A 19,345-nucleotide genomic window follows, 5' to 3' on the forward strand; every position below is an offset into this window, starting at 1 on the left:
AAAGCTTAACTGTAACAAAGGTTTCAAGTGATTTTGCATACCTAGTAACATTCTCAATTGTAATCGTAATTGATAATTTAACTGGGATCAAATATAAAGGTATTTGAAAACCCTGTCTGATTCGGAAGAGAATGAATGATTCTGGTTTTCAAACACAAAAACTTTTTGTATCTAACCAAAATCAAGAAGAAGGAGAATACAATACTGCCTACTTTTAAGCGCTTCTTAGGACAGATCCCTAAGAAGTCTACATGCATACAGATAAATGTAGCCCTGTAAACCTTCTCGCTTCAAAACCCTTGCCGTTTCATCTATCTACCTACCGAAATACCAAGTCATGCCAAGTGAACCAAGCCGGGGTCAAGACTTCATGGCGCAAAGGTCACGCGTGATGTCAGACGGATTAGAGCTATCAAAACTTTAACTTCACTGAAATATGAGAATATGACTCAAATCTCTACTAATACTCTGGAAAACATTTTGACAAAATGCATCGTTCACCGCGTCCGTGACACGTGGACGTTTTAACGGATTTCAACTAAAAGCTAAAAGTTTGTATGAATGAGTTATTTCGTTGTTGTACAAAGTTGTTTAAATTGTTTGATAGTTAATATGGATGAAACAAAACTAAATTAAAATACTAAACCATTTACGTCAGTTGTTTTTAATTTATTTGTTTTGCCAACACATTTTACTCGTATTATGTATTATGTTGTATGCGATGCCTTGGTATTGATCCTAAAGTATATGAGTTTAATATGTATTGAAACCTAACGAAGTTTTTACATTATATTTTGTTTCATATAAATAATCATGTTACTTACTTACCCATTATAATTTAATATTCATAATATGCTTGAATTCCAGTTATTATTTTAGTCAGAATTCCGAAAACACGCAATTTTTTCCTTCGAATCAAATTAGGCTGTATAATATTTCGTGTTATAGTGATAGCATCTATTACTTGGAACACTTATTGCTATATTTGCTCAAAATTCTAAGCAAAGTCGATGGTCCTTGAATTCCACGTGTTTTATTATGTCTGAAAAGATTTTTCTAATCAAATTACTATTCCTATAATGTCTCATGATTTTCTTTTTGATACTAGCTTTTGCCCGCGGCTTCAGCCGCGTGAAATTTAGTTTGTCAGAGATCGTCATAAATTATAGCCTATATGTTATTCTGGGTTATTTTATAAACAATAATACTGCAAAGTTTCATCATAATCCGTTCAGTAGTTTTTGCGTGAAAGAGTAATAAACATCCAGACATACTGACATCCAGACATCCAAACTTTCGCATTTATAATATTAGTAAGATGATTTGCTTTGCGTGTCGGCCGTTTGGTGTAGTCGTTCAGAATGGACTACTGTTCCAAGAAGTCCCGGATTCGATTCCCGATCGGGCAGAAATAGAAATGATGAATTTTAATTTCTGTGACGGGTCAGGGTTTTAATGTATAATATGTATGTCAAGCTAGCACCCATAACACAAACATATAAGTTGCTTACTTTGGGGCTAGCTGGCGTTGTGTGAAATTGACCAAAGATTTAGAAAGTCACAAAACCAAAACAAATGAGGCCAAAGAAGCCACCCCAAAGTATCCCGCCACTCGCGCTCCAGCCGCGGTGGGATACCTTAATTTCCTAGCGTTCATTAAAGCTCTAAACAAGAGTGGCTGTCACATGAAATTCCACCAGGAATTTATCGGATTCAGGACCGGGATGACCGGGAGTGGTTACACTTCGCTGGGAAAGATACCTATTCTGGAAAACGATTACCTAACTAACCTAATTTTTATAGGTACATAGAGATACATCAAGTTTTTGCCGTTAAAGTACCTATTATGGAAATATTTTACTAGTTACAAGTTTGTTAATTGCTAAGGGATTTCAGCAAATCTATATCTATAAAAGCGAAAGGTCTTTTGAAAGAAAGATTGACTGACTCACTTATCACGAAATCTCAGAAACTACAAGTGCTAGGAGTCTCAAATTTTGCATAGGAGTTCCTTTTAGAACGTAGGTGCTCACTAAGACGGGAATTTGCAAAATTCAACACGAAACGAAGATCAACGCGTACGAAGTCGCGGACGGCCGCTATTTAGTAAATAATGTTTTTAACTTGAAACAACTAAAATTAGAAAATGTGGTTTGAGAAGAAACAGAGGCGCGGCGCCACCGTAGAAAGTAGCGGCAAAAGTAAAACTATGTACTTAGGATGCGTTACATTTCTATCATTTACAGACTACAGCAGGGCTTTCCAAATTTGTTTTTACTATGACGCCCTTGGGAACTTGCCATTTTTTCGCACGCGCAGTTTAGGAAGCCCTGGACCATGGTATTACCAAGCTAAAAAAACCTGCGGTAGATTATGTAGTCGTAGTAGGTGCGATTTAAAAAAAAACTGATTATGCTGTTAACTGTACATAACAATACTACTTACCTAAGTCTAAAATAAGTTATGTAACAAATGACTCATGGATAGCTTTTAATTATAAAAAGAAAGATCCAAAAAAATTTATGGAGAATTCGCGTTTTTGCGTTAAGTCTATCTAACTCGCATTGTTTTAGGCTTGATTCTGAAAATGTGCTCTCGACCTTCGTCAAATGTTTGAATTCATAAGAGAGGACAGCAGCCCAGCATCTGTAATGATAATTATTTACCATTCAACCTATCAAGTGTCTCACAGCAAGACAATGGAGAACAATAAGGGTGTTGACACGGCTAGGCGAATGACATGGAAACATCATATTTCTTTTAAGAATTTTATTCATTGTTAGTAATAGCTGATAAAGACATAAAGTTAACGAGAATTCAGTCAATTGACTGCCATAAAAAAGTTCTGCGTGGGTGTGGATTAATCTATGGACTATCCAGAATCAAATCAAATCAAATCAAATTTTGAAGTGCTACAATGAAATAAAATAATAAGACACGGGTCTTAACGCAACGTTTATTAATCAAAGTTTAAAATCTTATACAATGAAATATTTAGACGAAAAAATTACCAAATTGGTGTGAACGGCGAAATCACCTAAGAACCATCGCTTAAGATCATTACTAGTTATAGATGGTGTCCTGAAAGTTACAGACATCCTGAATACTACCCTATTTGCTCCGTTCTTGATATATTTTTAATTAGCTCTAGATTCTCGCAGAAAGAGACCCAAGGAGGTGATTTATCGTAACGTTCTGCATAGTAGACCCCCAGAAACGCGATCGTATCTCATTATTTATAATAATTGGACGGCACGGATAAAGAGCCGGAATACGAAACTAGTGGGTTCTCAGCGGGAAACACGGGCTGGTTTTGCATTCTCTGCTGCGGCAGTTTGTTGGATATTTATCTATTTGAACAGACTTAAAAAAGGATTTTGTATATTTGTCATTACTATGGGTCTTTTTTCAACAGATTCTTTTCCTTAAACTTGGCACATTGTCTTTTTGAAGATCAATTGGGACTACAATAGTTAACCACATTACGAATAATGTGAACTACTCTACACTACTACTTACTCTAGATTTACGAGTACTTAGGTCTACATCTTAGGTTAGAACAACATGCTTGCTCTTCCCCTGATCCTTTCCTAAGGAACGCCACAAACACGATCTGCCGCTTTTTCGTCCAGCTGCTACCAGCTACGTTGATCCTGGTCCATAGTCCATAGTGCTGGTGGACGTCCTACGTCTTTGCCTAGCTGTGGTGTACATTACATCACACACATCGATATAAACCCAATACTCTTTCCAAATACTCTCTTGGCCTCTACCGCCGTAAGTTCTAGCTGACATACGTAATGCGCATTTCGCACGCCACACTCAAAGCGTACCCGGCCGCAAAACTACCCCGTGCGTTTTCCCCGCGTAAAAAAGAGGGGTAATTCATCACTCCCCAGCTGGCGGGTGAAGGTCCTCGTCACGGCAACTTATTGCAACACCAGCCGCTAATGTGGTCTGGTATTGGGCGATCTATCAGCGGGATCCTATAGGGAATTTTAATGAGGGCTTATGTATAGTAAGTATGTACTTATACAGGGTAGGTGGCGGGTCGGTATAGTCCGGGGTTAAATGTACTTTTATAGAAATCGGGCGAATGAAAAATAGGGAAGATAGGGTATGTAAGGAATATTATTTTTTATAAAATACTCGTAAGCAAATGAAGGATAATTATGTTGAACATTTATTACAGCTGACAGAACTTCATTTTGTGCATTTTCATTGGAAATCAAGTACACAACATGGCAAACATGTCCATTTATTTTCACCAAGGTCAATAGAGTCAACTAAAGCAGCATCCTTTGTTCACCTAGGAATTTATTTATCCAGGTGAACACATGCGACTTTTTTCATTGATCACGTGGACTTATATCACCTGGTTACCACTTTAGTCGACTGAATTCACCTGGAAAATAAAGTTGGGTGAAATGTTTCCGAGGTGATATCACCGAGGTGAACAAAGTGGAATAAATCTACGGTCATGGAACACGGAAATAATGAAAAAGCCTCTAACTCGCTTATTTGGGCAATGAAATTATTGAATCGATGTAATTCCCGGCATAAAAAAGGTGAGGTTATTGTTCGCATAAAAACTTGTGGTGTTTTGAGGGCCCCGAGTCGGGGAATAACGCGAGTTTTTATGGGCCTTCATTAATATTTATGCGAAAGTTTTGTACTTACGTAATTCGGTTGCTCTCGTCCTGTAACCATTATTCTTACATACAATTATGAAAGATGTAGAGTCTTCCACATGAAAACCACAAATTGACTAAAATAGAGTTCGTGATAAGTTACAACTTAGATGAGCCATGACCTGCTAACACTAGTGTTTCTGCCAAATGTATCATTAAGGACTGTAAGAAAAAGACTTACGGATCTTTTAAATCAGTTAGAAAATCTGCTTTTATTTAAAAAGGGTCATGCATTCCAAATGTGTAGACAGTTTTCAACCGACTTCAAAAAAGGAGGAGGTTCTCAATTCGACCCGTATGTTTTTTTTTTCTATGTTTGTTACGCGATAACTCCGCCAATTATGAACCGATTTGAACAAATCTTTTATCGGCGTATAGGTAATACCTCAAGGGTGGTCCCATTTAAATTTAATAATAGAAAAAACAACCCCCAAGGGTGGAAAATTGGGGATGAACTTTTTTATACGCAATATCTCCGCCGATTATAAATCAATTTGAACGATTATTTTTTTGTTGAATAGGTATTATCAAAAGGGTGGTTTCATGCGAATTTGAAGAAAATATTTCACCCCCAAGGGTGGAAAATTGGGGATGAACTTTTTTATACGCAATTTTTTTAATTTTTAGTTTTTTTTGTGTTTACGCATTTGAAGTAGGTTTTATTTTTTAAAAAAGTTAATTATTTAACAATGTACTTATATTTTTACTAATGATGTCGTTTTCTTTTGTTTTTTCCTGCTCTCTTGCGGCCAGAGACTGGATGTCAGCGATTTCAAAAACGGTAACTATAAACAAAACTAATCAACCATTAGTATTTTTCAGTTTCGAATGCTTTGTACTTTCAAATACGTTTATTACTTTAGTAAAGAAGTACAAATACCAGAATAAATTAAGTAAGTAGTCTGAAAGGACTTAATTTGTTTGAATTCGAAAATGACCTATTTACTGACTATACACTAGTAGTACTTAGACTTGAAAGTTTCTATTAACTTTTGCTTGTGAAAAGCTTAGAGCCTAGAACAGTTACTAGGCAATATTTAGGCTGGGTTGCACCATCTTACTTTAACTTTGACAAACATCAAATATCTGTCAACCTCCATACAAAAAACACCGGTTATCGTTATAGTTACGGTCAAAGTTAGGTGGTGCAACTCAGCCTTAGTAGTAATTAGACCCCATTTAATTTTAAAATGTCTTTTTTTTCGTTAACAGTTGCCCCCGCCACCGCATATCGAGTTGGTGATGTCCATGCCGTACCTCCGTACTGCCTTCAAACGACCCACCGTGAGAGTTCGCCGTAAGTATTCTTTAGTAAATACGATTTTGTTAAGTACCAATTTTTCTTAACGTCACTTTGAAGTGCCACTTTATTATTTTTCCGCCCGCGTCTTCGTGACCTCGTGGAATTTTGTCTATCACAGAAAAACTTTATCGCGCGCGTCCCTGTTTCAAAAACCGGGACATAAACTATCCTATGTCCTTTCCTGGGACTCAAACTATCACTCTGCGAAATTTCATCAAAATCGGTTCAGTGGTTTAGGCTTGAAACCAAGACAGACAGAGTTACTTTCGCATTTATAATATTAGTATAGATTATTTCTCTCCAAAGATCAATAATTTATCGGTATTTTGGAAAAAAAATCTATGTTCTTTAAAAAGTATGTTCGTGATGAAACGTTTCATAATAAACAAGCCCCCAAATGTACCTACTAATATTTATAAAAAATTAAGGCAAACAGGCAGCTCTACATGAATAACAAATTGAAACCTAGTTTCACAAGTCACAACACGTCCAATAATAATTCTGAACCAAACAAATTGATTACAAGCACAAGCAGTTTCCGAGAAAACTACGCATATGCCATAAGATAAACAGACAGACAAACATAATGACACAATTTTCAGATAAATTAATTTACAGTTACGTGAATGCTCTACCTAACGTAACCACTCCTTTTGAAACGGATTGACGTTAGTTCATTAGATTCAATTAATTACGTTATATCTAGGTTTCCTTGCTCGCGACACATACCTGACTTCCCTGACGTAAGCACTTTACGTAAGCTTCTTATAAACAATGGGGTAGGACAGGGATGGCGAACCAATGGCACGCGCCACAATAAAAATGCATGGACACGCCATTGATTGCAAAGTTTTTTTTTACCTCAATGAAGAAGCTCTTAGCCTGATTCTGCACTTGATGGAAATAAATGAATAGGCCGCAGGTGGAAGAGAGCTCCGGAATCCTCAACCATAGAGGAACAGGTTATCTTACTCCTAACTGCTGGTACACAACAACGCTATTACATTGTGATATGGTAACAGACTTTGATAAGATTGTGGTAACAAGCCAGACGGACTTAGAAAAAGCCCTACCACCATTCAAATCGAGCAGAAAATTTTGTACCCTTGAATAACCCTGGCCTTCTGAATCTGAAGCTGATGGTCATACTACGGGACTATTCCCACCTCTGCAAACTCCTGTGTGATCTACAGCTTGACCGCCAAAACCTAACCAGTAAAGGCCAAGTTTGTTCCAGTCATACTACTAAATCACAGATACGATATTATTTGATTGGTTTCAATAAACATTTTTTAGAAAAAATACACACACAATGGCTTGCCAACCCTGGCCTAGGATAAATTCTCCGAACAATCGCCTGGCTCCGTGAAGCCGTCAGCTGCACCGTCTCGCGATGACAACACGTGTTCCCTTCGTGGGCAGACGCGTGAGGATCTCTAAAAAGAAATGCTGAATGCCCACTTACCAATACCTGTTGTATTGTTACCAATGGGAGACACAATAAGGGTAGTTCATGTAGATGTAGATAGATAGATAAATCATTTATTTGCATACACTTAACACACAATATGAAATAGTAAAGTTGCAGCATAACAATAATAAGAAAAGAATAGAATACAGCAGAATACGATATAAGCATGCATAAAACAAACAAAAGCAGTTACAAGTGGAAGAATATTTCCTGCATGATGTGTGTCGCAGCGATGCAAAAAGCAAAGCTCAATGTAAACACTGCCCTGAAAAGGGCAGAGCACTGATTTTCAGCTCTTGCTAAAGAATCCGCGAAGCGCACGAGAACGAAATGAACCCGCCCGTCATCCGCTATCAGTAAAAATGTTTAAAAAACGACTAGGGGAAATACTAAAATTAAAATTAATAATAATAGATGTACCCCAACTGACTGTAGAGTCAGTCGGGGTACATCTATTATTATACTTTTTTAAGCTATCAAAATGCGATTCTACAGTATATTATTATAGTCCAGTGAATAAAGTATTACAGAGGGAAATGTGGGGAACACAATTTCTGATTTCGTGACTTTATTTAGGCTAGTTAGGAGATTACTGAATCATTCATTGACTGGACTTTAATCTGTGATTCTACCACCAATTTTGTATGGCAAAGCGAAGGCTTATTCACCAACTCAATTTTACAGTTAATTGAAAATTAGAGTGAGTAGAGAAGTTGTGCCTTAGTGTTATTGGTTAATTACATAATTATTATTAAATACTGTGGCTCTGCCAGTAACTTAAACTACTGAATCTAGAGATTGTTTTACTTTGAGGGATATAATATTTATGCTGGAATTGGAAATATAATCAAAAGCTACTAAATTGTTCTAGTGAAAAAGATATTGGAAAATAATAATTCTTCGAACAATCACACGGCTAATGTTTTTTCCATTAAGGTATGTCACATTTGGTAAAGAAAGACATCATCAATAAAACATCTTTCAGGAGTATTATATTTTGTGAAATAACTAACATCCACATGTAAATAATTGAAAACTGACAATTATACTTACCTTTTCTTAGGGTTTGGATTTTCTCATTATCCATACAGTGGTAACACAACACCTCTAGGCTTTTAAAATTCGGTTACCCTTTATAAACATAATTTCTTTTCGTGTAGAGCTTTGATTCTATTCGAATAACTCCGACACGTGTAGCGTTATGGACGCTTCGTTGAAGAAACATCCTGAATTCTGAATGTATTCTGAATATATATCTTTGGTGGGTGTGATCTACATGGTGATTTTTAAATCATTAATCTTTTTAATATATGACTCTACTCATGATACATAGCTTAGTCAAAAGGCTGGCAGCTACTTCGGTCAGAGAATTAGCCTGGCCATTCAACGTGGCAATGCTGCCAGCCTTTTGGGCACCATTCCTGACTGCGGCGCTGGGGGTGAAGTATTTTTTATTTTGTAAATAGTTTTTATCATTAGTATTGTTTTTTAATTTTAGTTTTTAAGTAATTTTAAGTTAATGTATTATTATAAAATGATTATAAAAGCTCGAAAAACATTTAATTTCTTAATAAATGATTAACATAGCTTAGTACATCCCCAAATATGAGACAAATCCATTGAGCTTTTCTTGTCTTTATTTTTACTATTTATTTGTATTTTTTATTTCTATGCTCGTTAAAAAATTCTACCTATGCGATTTATTTACTCCCTATGAAAAAAATCGCAAAAACAGTAAACAGTATGCATCACGCCTCGCAAACACATAGCCAAAATGACAAGCTAAAAATCTACCATTAAATAGTAGAGTATAACTACCTTATTTAATCAAAACGATATTTTATATGCAGCTTATCAACTTTGCCGCGCGAGTTCAGTGAAATATATCGTATTTTTTCCGAGGATCAATAACCCATTTTAAAATTCACTGATCGGAGCTCGAATCGAGTTTACGGTTCGAATAAAGACAAATCGATTTTCGACTCCACATTAATCAACGCTGAGTTACACGCGACAAACGAAAAAAGGACGGGTCAGTTTATATTGGACTTTATTTTATAAATTAGCAGTTTATCGTAGACGATTTTAAGTAAAAAATAAGCATAATTTTATTTAATTGTCTCATGTAAAAGAAAAGTCACAGTTAATATAATTAAAGATTCGCCAATTTATTAGGTGCTTTGTGTAGCAAATGATCTTTACTCATGCTTTAAGTATCAAAGATTAAGGAAATTGTTGATTTCCTTTTCATTCATTACAGAAATGTCCGATGGTTTTTCTTCAACAAACCCAAACATAACGAATCGCGAATGTGAAGCCGCAGGCAGGGACATTTTGAAATTTTAACATTTTTCCCGCGACTCCGGGCTGATTGGTTTGTCACAAGAATTCTATAGCTCGTCACTCGGGAACTGTGAATGGTCCTGGGACAAAAGCAGTAATGTTAGGTACAATTAACTTTCTATCAGTGAATACCTACGTACTTCTTTGCATCGACTTGGTATTCTAAAGATTAGTTTGTAATACTTAATCCCTACTGACTATTTTAAAGAGTTCACTACCTTCAGTATCCACCCTTGAGTTTCCACACGAATTTGTCCCTCAGTATCTAGACGAGCTTGTCCCTACTGTCAGTCACCACACCAGCGTGTCCCTTCAGTTTCCACACGAGCTTGTCCCTTCAGTGTCCACACGAGCGTGTATTTATTGTAGAGCACAACACAATTAGTAAAATCCACGCTAACTCCAGCTTAGCTGAATATTTTATGCTTGTGTTAGAAGAATAACCCCATCAGCTAAGCTTATACTTGCGTTAAAAGTCGTTTTACCACTATAATCCAGCGGTCGACGGAGATCGATCGAAGATCGGTAGTCCGACATCTATGTCAGACTATTGTCCGGACTTATCACAAGTATACTTTGCTTTATAATAAAAGTATAGATAACCGCCTCTGTGGTCTAGTGGTAAGACCACCTACTTCAGACGCAGAGGTCCCGGGTTCGATTCCCAGTGGGGGCAGATTTTTCTGTTCGGTTTGGTTGGTGGTAGGGCTTGTTCTAAGTCCGCCTGGCTAGCGACCACCATCTTACCTCTAACTGCTGGAACACAATTGTTACCTCTGTCGCCATAATAACAATGTTAACAGCATTATTGTGTTCCGGCAGTTAGAGGTAAGATAGCCAGTTCCTCCGTGGTTGAGGATTCCGGGTGAAGCTCGCTTCCACCTTCGGCCTGATCGTCACTTACCATCAGGTGAGATACAAGCCAAGAGCTTCCTCGTTGTGGATAAAAAAAAAGTAGGTATACTTAATACTCAATCCCTCGTCGGTGTCCGCATCCGTGAATTGATTTAGATTGACGTATTCATTTTGTTGGCTTCACTTCATCAGGCGCCCGCTCGGGCCCAAAATTAATAGCTTTGTTTATAAAGTATTAAGTATAGGGATTTTTGTAATTATGATGATTGAAAAACAAAATTGACTTTAATGTATTAGCTTATCATCATTGTACAGTTTGTTTATCTATGTTGTTGTATTATAGTTTATCTTCTCTTTTTCTTTTGCTTTTTGAAGCACCACCAAACAAATTTTCCGATTAGATTATCGGTTAACTGGCAGAAAATGCCATTAGCCTTAAATTCGCTTTTTGTACCAGTTTGTTTGACATTAAAAAAATAAAAATAAACAATATTATAAATAATAATAAATAATAAATAAATCTTTGGACAATTTCACACAGCGCCAGCTAGCCCCAAAGTAAGCAACTTAATGCTTGTGTTATGGGTGCTAGCTTGACGGATACACTACTTATATACTTTTTTTTTTAAATACAATATAAAAAGGTACTGTTGCTGAAACTGGCAGAAACGTGTATTAATCTACGAAAATACCAGCAAATATTCCGCGGTGTATTTTAGATTCGCCGGCGCGGCAGCTTCGTTTAAAAATTCAAAGTATTGTCGCCTCTGCGAGCCGATGCCATTAATATTCCATGGGCGCAGGGTCCAACAAAATATTCGCTAATTAACAATTTGCCACAATACAGCCGGGTGCAGCAAGTTTAGTCAGATAAAGGACCAAATCACAAGAGAAAACTATTAATATACATAAAGGTGTGTAGGTATGCTTTCTTTTTTATTATGCTCCTGAAAAGAAGTCGTAGACAAGATCTCATCGTAAACTTTAACATGTTGCGTGCCTTAATTTTTTCGAAAGCTGCGTTTTAGGGTCGTTAAAAGAATAATTATTTTTATGAGAACAAAAGCGAACACTGACTGATTCACTCATCACGAAATCTCAACTACAAGTGCTAGTAGTCTCAAATTTTGCATGGGGGTTCCTTTTAGAACGTAGGTGCTTACCTACTAAGACGGGATTTTACGAAATTCCACCCTTAAGGGGGTAAAACGGGATCCACGCGTACGAAGTCGCAGGCGGCCGCTAGTGTGTAATAGAATTTTTAAAAGCTCAAATCTGATACTATAATTTGTGACAAACTAAGTATGTAGGTATATTATTATGCTAAGCATATTAAGTTATGTTGATTAAAATATAACCTGAAATGTTATGGAATCGTGTCACTGCACCTACACCAGTTGTGTATCAGAAGCTTTATACGAGTAAAATTTTGAATTTAAATGTTACGTGCATGTAGCTATCTACTGCTCATTTACTTTATTTCCCCGTAACACGCCCTGATTAATAATTTCCTCGGATATACTTAATAATTCAATTCGCAACAATATTCCGCTCATTCAATATTCCAAACCCATACAGACATGATAATGCCATGAAAATCCATTCATCCCAGATAATATAACGTGGGATGTTGTCATTTTACGACACGTAGGGTTGCCACATTTGAATTTATGTGGACTCGACTAATTTAAAGGGATTGCTCGTTTGCATTTGGTACTTTGTTAACAATAACATTAATTACTCTTAAAAGTATAATACTCGTAGTAATTTGTATTCAAGTTTAGATGGGAAAAGAGTTTTTAGAATAGAAGAAAACATGTTTTCACGTTTTTTCAGGGAAACTCTATATTAATAGGGTTTTTCATGACATTACAATGAAAAACTATTGGAAAAAGAAGCCGAATTAGTTCAGTCAGTTTTGCTCTTACTCATTCAATGATCTTTGGTAAATTTTGAAAATCTACAAATTGAGCTCTCGAATATCGGATGTTGTAGTTATGAATAATATAACTTCTGTGACTTTATTTTATTTTTTTATATGTATGTACTTTTTTTTATAGTTGTAAAGAAAAAATAACTTCTGCTCGCAGCTTCTTCCGCGCGGCATAGTTAGTCTTAGCGTGATAATATAGCCTATAGCCTTCTTCTAACACTGAAAGATTTTTTGAATCGGGCCAGTAGTTCCTGAGAGAGCAACCCTAGCGTTCAACCCGAATTTGGGATTCGTACTTAATATTCCCTAACCCCGCTGAATGTCAGAGATGTATGCAAATATCAACGCTGCGAATTAAGTCTTCCATTAAACTGTTCTAAACACAGACACCGAATACATATTCAATAATAACTGATATACAAACCGTGAGCCGTGTTTTTGATTGGGGTAATTGATTTTGACAGTTTTTGCCCCTTTTTCCCTGAAGGAAATATTGAAATTGCTCCGTTTTTACAAAAGAATATTTAACTTGCAGTTTACTTTTATGTTTATTTGGTAAGCACCATAGATCTTATAGCCTAAAACGCATGCATATACGATACGAGTAACAAACTCTTACATATAAACCTGCAGATTACTATGCAATATTGTTAAGATGCACATGATAACCTGTGGTCTAGTGGTAAGACCACCTGCTTCAGACGCAGAGTCCCGGTTTCGATTCCCAGTGGGGGCAGATTTTTCTGTTCAGTTTGCTTGGTGGTAGGGCTTGTTCTAAGTCCGCCTGGCTAGCTACCACCATCTTACCAAAGTCTGTCGCCATAGCAACAATGTTAACAGCATTGTTGTGTTCCGGCAGTTAGAGGTAAGATAGCCAGTTCCTCCGTGGTTGAGGATTCCGGTTAAGCTCGCTTCCACCTTTGGTCTGACCATCACTTACCATCAGATGAGCTACAAGCCAAGAGCTTTCTCGTTGTGCATAAAAAAAATGATGCTGCTACCAGGACTACCGTCTGCAGTGTAGACTACAACTCTCCTATGACTGACAGCCCTCGTGTCATATTGTCTGAGATCTTAACTTTGTCTTGATGACGTTTATGAACTAAGTAAAAGCGGCCACCCGCGACTTCTTACGCGTGGATCCCGTTTTACCCCCTTAGGGGTGGAGTTTCGTAAAATCCTTTCTTAGCGGATGCGTACGTCATAACATCTACCTGCATGCCAAACAGCCTGATCCGTCGAGTGGTTTGGGTTCTGCGTTGATAGATCAGTATGTCAGTCAGTCAGTCAGTCACCTTTGAGTTATCTAAGTAAGTATATTTGGATGTTTTACTTTTACTTCATATCAAACTATTTAACGTCTTCATAAGATTACTGTAGATTCCTTTAAAGCCTATAAATTCAGGCAAAGGAATCCAGTCCGTAATTCCCGCGTAGCTTGGGTAAACCTAAAGTTGAGTTCTTGAGTGACGACCCTCAGGCGCGGAGGCGACTCCGAGGATGCAATTAACTGACCGCATCTGCTAACTGACGATCAGTGGTCAGTTAACGACTGCTGAGTCGAAATAGAACGGATTAATCTATAAATAACATTCGTGTTTACTAGCATTTTGGTTCTTAGCTGTAAAGCACTGGTATCAGTCTTTGAAGTATCATATTATCTACGAGAAAACACTGCGGGTGAAACAGGGTGTACCTTTTATTTCACTGTTCCATTATTTACCTTGGCAAACCACTAAATATATGACCGACTACAGAACTATTCCTAACTTATAACGTAACGTATCTTTGAAATACTCGTACAGTTTTAAGTTAAATAATAAGTGTTGGCAGTGACACACCCGTATTCACAAAACATTACTATGAGGTCTCACAGTGCACGTGGACGCACAGGGTGACACATGAACCAAACACAGAGCTCTTTTTTTTAACACTGTGCGATCGATTTTCTGCTTCACTTAAGCAAGCATCGTTTGTGAATAGTTATTATTTTCTCATGCAAGTGACTATGGTTTTAATGGGTAAAAAAACCTAACCTTAGTTCCTCATTAATTTCGAATGCGTCCAATTTTTTGGTTCAGCTTTTTGTTAGAGTTGACCCTTAATTAAAGTTCCAAGGTAACTGAACCCCTGAATAACTCCGGACGATGAAGCCTAAAAGGTTTTGAAACAAAACGCGAAGTTTGAGTCGGCTGAGTTCACAACTTTAATGGGCAAGTCGTGTCGGTCCTGTTTGTACCTGGCGTTTTAGAAGAATGACCATGTGTTTGTGTTTAGTTAGTCTACTGTTAAAGCTCCTAACATAGGACATAAGATAGATAAGACATACTCGTAAGATGCCACTTGACTAGTGATATAAGAACACCTTCATAAATTTAATCTGCGCTGCCCCACGTTTCCCAAATATCTCACCCCAAATTTAACCCCTTACTAATAAAAAAAAAATCGTTGAATAGTGTTTTAAAGTTGGCGTTTAGTATGGAAATGTATTTTTAAAACAGTGTCAACAAGCGTGTAACTTTTTATTCGTAATACTAACCGTATTTACATGGTTTTCGTTCTTTTTTAAACCAAATGAGGTCATAGAGTCATAAAAGTCATTTTCGTTCGTTCGTTTCGTTTCAGCCAAATGACGTCCACTGCTGGACAAAGGCCTCCCCCAAGGTTTTCCATAATGAAAAATCATTTATTTTCTACCAATAGAAATTGAAAAACTTTTTTACAAGATTTTCACGAAACAGTCTCACAACCCTACCTGAAATTCTTAAATGGCATAACATTTTGGAAAACTAACGCCCGTATTCACAAAAGATGCTTGCTTGTGAAGCAGCAAATTGAACGCACAGCGTTGAATAGAGCTCTGTGATTGGTTCGTGTGTCACCCTGTGCCTCCACGCGCACTGTGAGACCTCATAGTAATGTTAGTGAAAACGGGTGTTAGATAGAGAATATGAGAGATTCCTCTCTCTATTACTGTGCAGCTGTGGCTTATTGATTAACATCTTATTTAAGGTTGCGATCGCTGTAAACGGTTAATTAGTCGTATAATGAACCTGATTAAGCAATTTCCTCGTTGTAAATCATGTTTTTACGAGTTTTCTTGACTTTACTACCTGAGGGAGCTAATATAGTTGACAATATTGCACAAGAAAAATAGGTTTATTTTTATAGTTTTCTTTACTTATGAAATAGTAATTCTGTTAACTCAGGCCCAATTTCTACTTAGGTAAAAACGCGTTTCCTTTTGGATTAAACTTTTAAAAAGTAATAGAAGTAAAATCAACACTAATTGAATTAGTATCTACTTGCAAATCGTCAAATTATGCTCCATAAGGAGCCTTTACATTTCTCAGATTCATAATATTGTTATCCTACTTTGACAAGATGCTTGTTTTGCCACAAACACAGTCGTTTGCGCTGTTGACATGGCGTTTGACAGTTAATCCATTATGGCCGCCGTTTTCCCGCCAAAACTACACGCGCACTTCATTAACCTAATAGTCTCGCTATTAATATGCCGTTCCTATTGTCTGTTTTGTCGAGACAAAGATAACAAGTAATTAGATATTCGGCTTATTGCCGTTAGAATGTGGTTATAGTTAAGTTATGTAACTGTGGGTTATCTGATTGAAGTGAACTAATGTAATGAATGCCTATATTCACTGGGCAATAAATACGGTGACTAACTTTACACCCTGTATGGTCAGGGCTGTTCGTATTTACCTGGAGATTGATAATCACACAATATTAATTACGCTCTCGAGTTATCGCCACCGTCATAGCCTCTAGCAAGTGACAGTCGAGTAGCGACAAGTAGCGCTAACTGGTGAGCAGAAATACAGTAGCTTCGATTGAAAATATTTTTAATAGAGAGTTCGTGGGGCGTATAAATAGGTCAAATCCATTTGCCTTCAGTAAATTAGAGAGTCGTGCTCCTGCAGTGGAGTCTAAGGCTGAGTTGCACCATATTTCTTTAACAAAGATCAAAAATCTGTCAAACTCCATACAAAAAATACCGGTTATCGTTATTGTTACGGTCAAAATTAGGTGGTGCAACTCAGCTTTAATTATCCTCCGCCTCTACGAGCGGGTTACATGAGACTCTCTCCCTGCCAGAAGGGCCTTCCATAATAGACCAAAATATGACCTAATACATCCCTATTTCTCTACTTCCAGCGACCTCCTCCGAGATGTATTCCCGGAGCTCCCGCAACGCGGTCGGAGCTTTAGACGGTCGCGGGCTGGTGGCCGTCATCAAGCGGCAGGTCCCTCTGGCGGGGCAGCTGGACCACCAGCTCGCCTGGGGCCAGGGCTGGGGCTGGGTCACGCTGCCCAACGGCGTCTGGAGCGGCCGTAAGTGTTCAGCATTGTCTATGGTTTTACAACTAATACAATAATTCACCTCATAAGGTAGAGTTACAAGTCTTAAGTAAGGGCTGTCAAGCATAATAGGCAATATTAACCTGAAACTCTTTAATATAATAGAAGCGATACTTATTACACGCCATGTTCGTATCATTGTGAATTTCACCAGGTAGTAACAAGCCAAAGAATATTTTCAAATAAAGAGCTGTAATCAGGAAATAATTATAGAAAGGCTTGCTGACAATACCACATTAAACATTTTTAATAAATTCTATAATTCTAAATAATGTTTGCTGAAGTCACTAGGGTTCTTTAGGCTTTTAGAGACAATAATGAGGTATAGGCCCACGTGGACAAAATGTCTGCTCTGCGCCAAAAGATGATCTTAATTTCAACAATGTACCATTTAACTTTGCAGGTCTAACCTGGTCCCAAGAAGGCGACGACTTCGCCCTCCACGCAATGCCGATTATGCACCACACCAACGTGTCCCAGGCCTGTTCCATGCTGGACGGCGTCACGGCCTACGAGGCCTCGGCTTACGAGCAGGCCTTAGCGGAGTATGACGACTCAGCCACCACGTCGGATGACTGGGACTTCGGGGTCGATTGTGGGGACTTCATGATGTAGGGGATTTCAGAGCAATTTGAGAAATGGCGATAGCAAGTGTGGATGACAGGCTGGTGTGAGCATTGGGAGAAATGTAAACGTGATTGAAACACAATTTATTACATATTGCAATTGGTTTTGTGGTAGAAACATCTTTTGAAGACAAAACTTACCATAAGTCAGATTGGGGAAAGAAATTGCAGTGATGGTCTCTTGTGTAAGCTTTGTCGTCACATCAAAATGTTTACATTCCTCTTCATGCTATACACCGCATTATGGAAATCTGATCAAAAATGATTTAATTTTTAACAAATCCCAGCATCAGATTATTGAAAAATTTCAACGAAAAAGTACTTTGGTATGTCCATTTTTCAAATGAATTCTAATTTTGATCCTGATGTAAAAAGATCTTCGAATGATTTAGTAAATGAAGGGGAATGGTGGTACTTCCATTAGATCCACTGGATTGAATGTTTAAGAAATATCTACTATAATATGTGTCGTCGAATTAGAGAAAACCTGCTCACTAAGATTCTAAATGAACGAATGAATACTCAGTTTATGCTTTTACAAGTATATAAGGTCTTTTTACATCAAAATTAACGCACATTTTTAATACAAATGAGCGGTTTTGCTCAAGACGTTACTGTGCTGGTCACAAAAAGTATTGACGTGCCAAAAGTATTGACTTTCTAAAATCTTATGAATTTTGTATATGACGGTGCCTACTGATTAGCTGGATTGCGGCAAAAGGAGCCTAATCGACATTTTTATAAAAGTATTTTTTATAAAGATGAACAATCTTCTTCTAGCGAATCTGTGAGCACCAATGATGAAGGTGATGAGACGCCAATTTTGGACTATCTCTTACTAGAAAATCTGGTCACTCTATTTGAAAATGGACGTTATACTTAGACACGAAACTCAATTTCCATTTATAGATGCATGCTCTATAGTCGTAACTGTATGTTTGTCATAGAAACGATGTGTGTAGCCATGAATTTGTTAGATCTTGAAATTGTACGGCCTACGGTACAGTATAGTTTAGAATTAGGGGAAGACCTCTGTCCACTGGTGTTTTATACGAGATGTACTGTTTACTTTCCGAAACAAACCCTGATATTTTCGAAGGTTTCTATTACATGCATTAAATAAAATGAAGATGTTAAAGATTGTTAACTGTTACTTTTTCAAATGATAACCTTACATCACTTTATATGCCTACATAGTTTTAGAGACCTTTATAATTTGTTTTTGTGATGCCGTTGCACGTATACAAAGAACCTTTTGAAATGTTTAAATTCGTTTAACCCATCGTGTTTGAAAGTGTTTTGTGAGCCATGAACGAATCTTTTTGAACGCTTTATGTGACGATCCAGGGTATTCCGAGAGTCCTCTTCATAACATTCACTATACGGAACATCGCACAAAGCACGAGCCCTTTTGGAATTAATTTACTGATCAATTTAAATTATAATCTCAGAGAGTGAATAAACATCGAGAGAAGCTAAGGGCCTGCTAGGAAAATAATTTACATACTTTAAAGAGTAATGAATCTATCAATGTTACGGAAAGATACCTATTATTATCCTGAACCCGTTAAGTTTCCATTTTATAGGTATATGATTTGGGCTCATATTGAAATGCTTATACATTTACAAAAATCATGAACAATTGTGAAAATCACGAGTGTTCTGTACGTCATCTTTCATTTAGCCTTTGAGTGACTTCAAAATTTTGTCTACCTAATTTTATTTGATTAATGTTTCTAGCTA

General features: G+C 37.2%; 1 protein-coding gene across 1 annotated transcript in view; it reads left to right on the forward strand.

Moving 5' to 3' along the window:
* Positions 1-18,725, forward strand: part of LOC135080731 (uncharacterized) — a 65,145-nt gene extending 46,420 nt beyond the window's left edge. Inside the window, exons 6-9 of the mRNA XM_063975443.1 lie at positions 5,445-5,472; positions 5,904-5,988; positions 16,773-16,949; positions 17,380-18,725. Coding sequence (XP_063831513.1) covers positions 5,445-5,472; positions 5,904-5,988; positions 16,773-16,949; positions 17,380-17,591 — 502 coding nt within the window. The 3' untranslated portion in view covers positions 17,592-18,725. The remainder of the gene's footprint in view (positions 1-5,444; positions 5,473-5,903; positions 5,989-16,772; positions 16,950-17,379) is intronic.
* The last annotated feature ends 620 nt before the right edge of the window (positions 18,726-19,345 follow it).

This window comes from Ostrinia nubilalis, chromosome 18 (assembly GCF_963855985.1).
Source record: "Ostrinia nubilalis chromosome 18, ilOstNubi1.1, whole genome shotgun sequence".
NCBI classification, from domain to species: domain Eukaryota; kingdom Metazoa; phylum Arthropoda; class Insecta; order Lepidoptera; family Crambidae; genus Ostrinia; species Ostrinia nubilalis.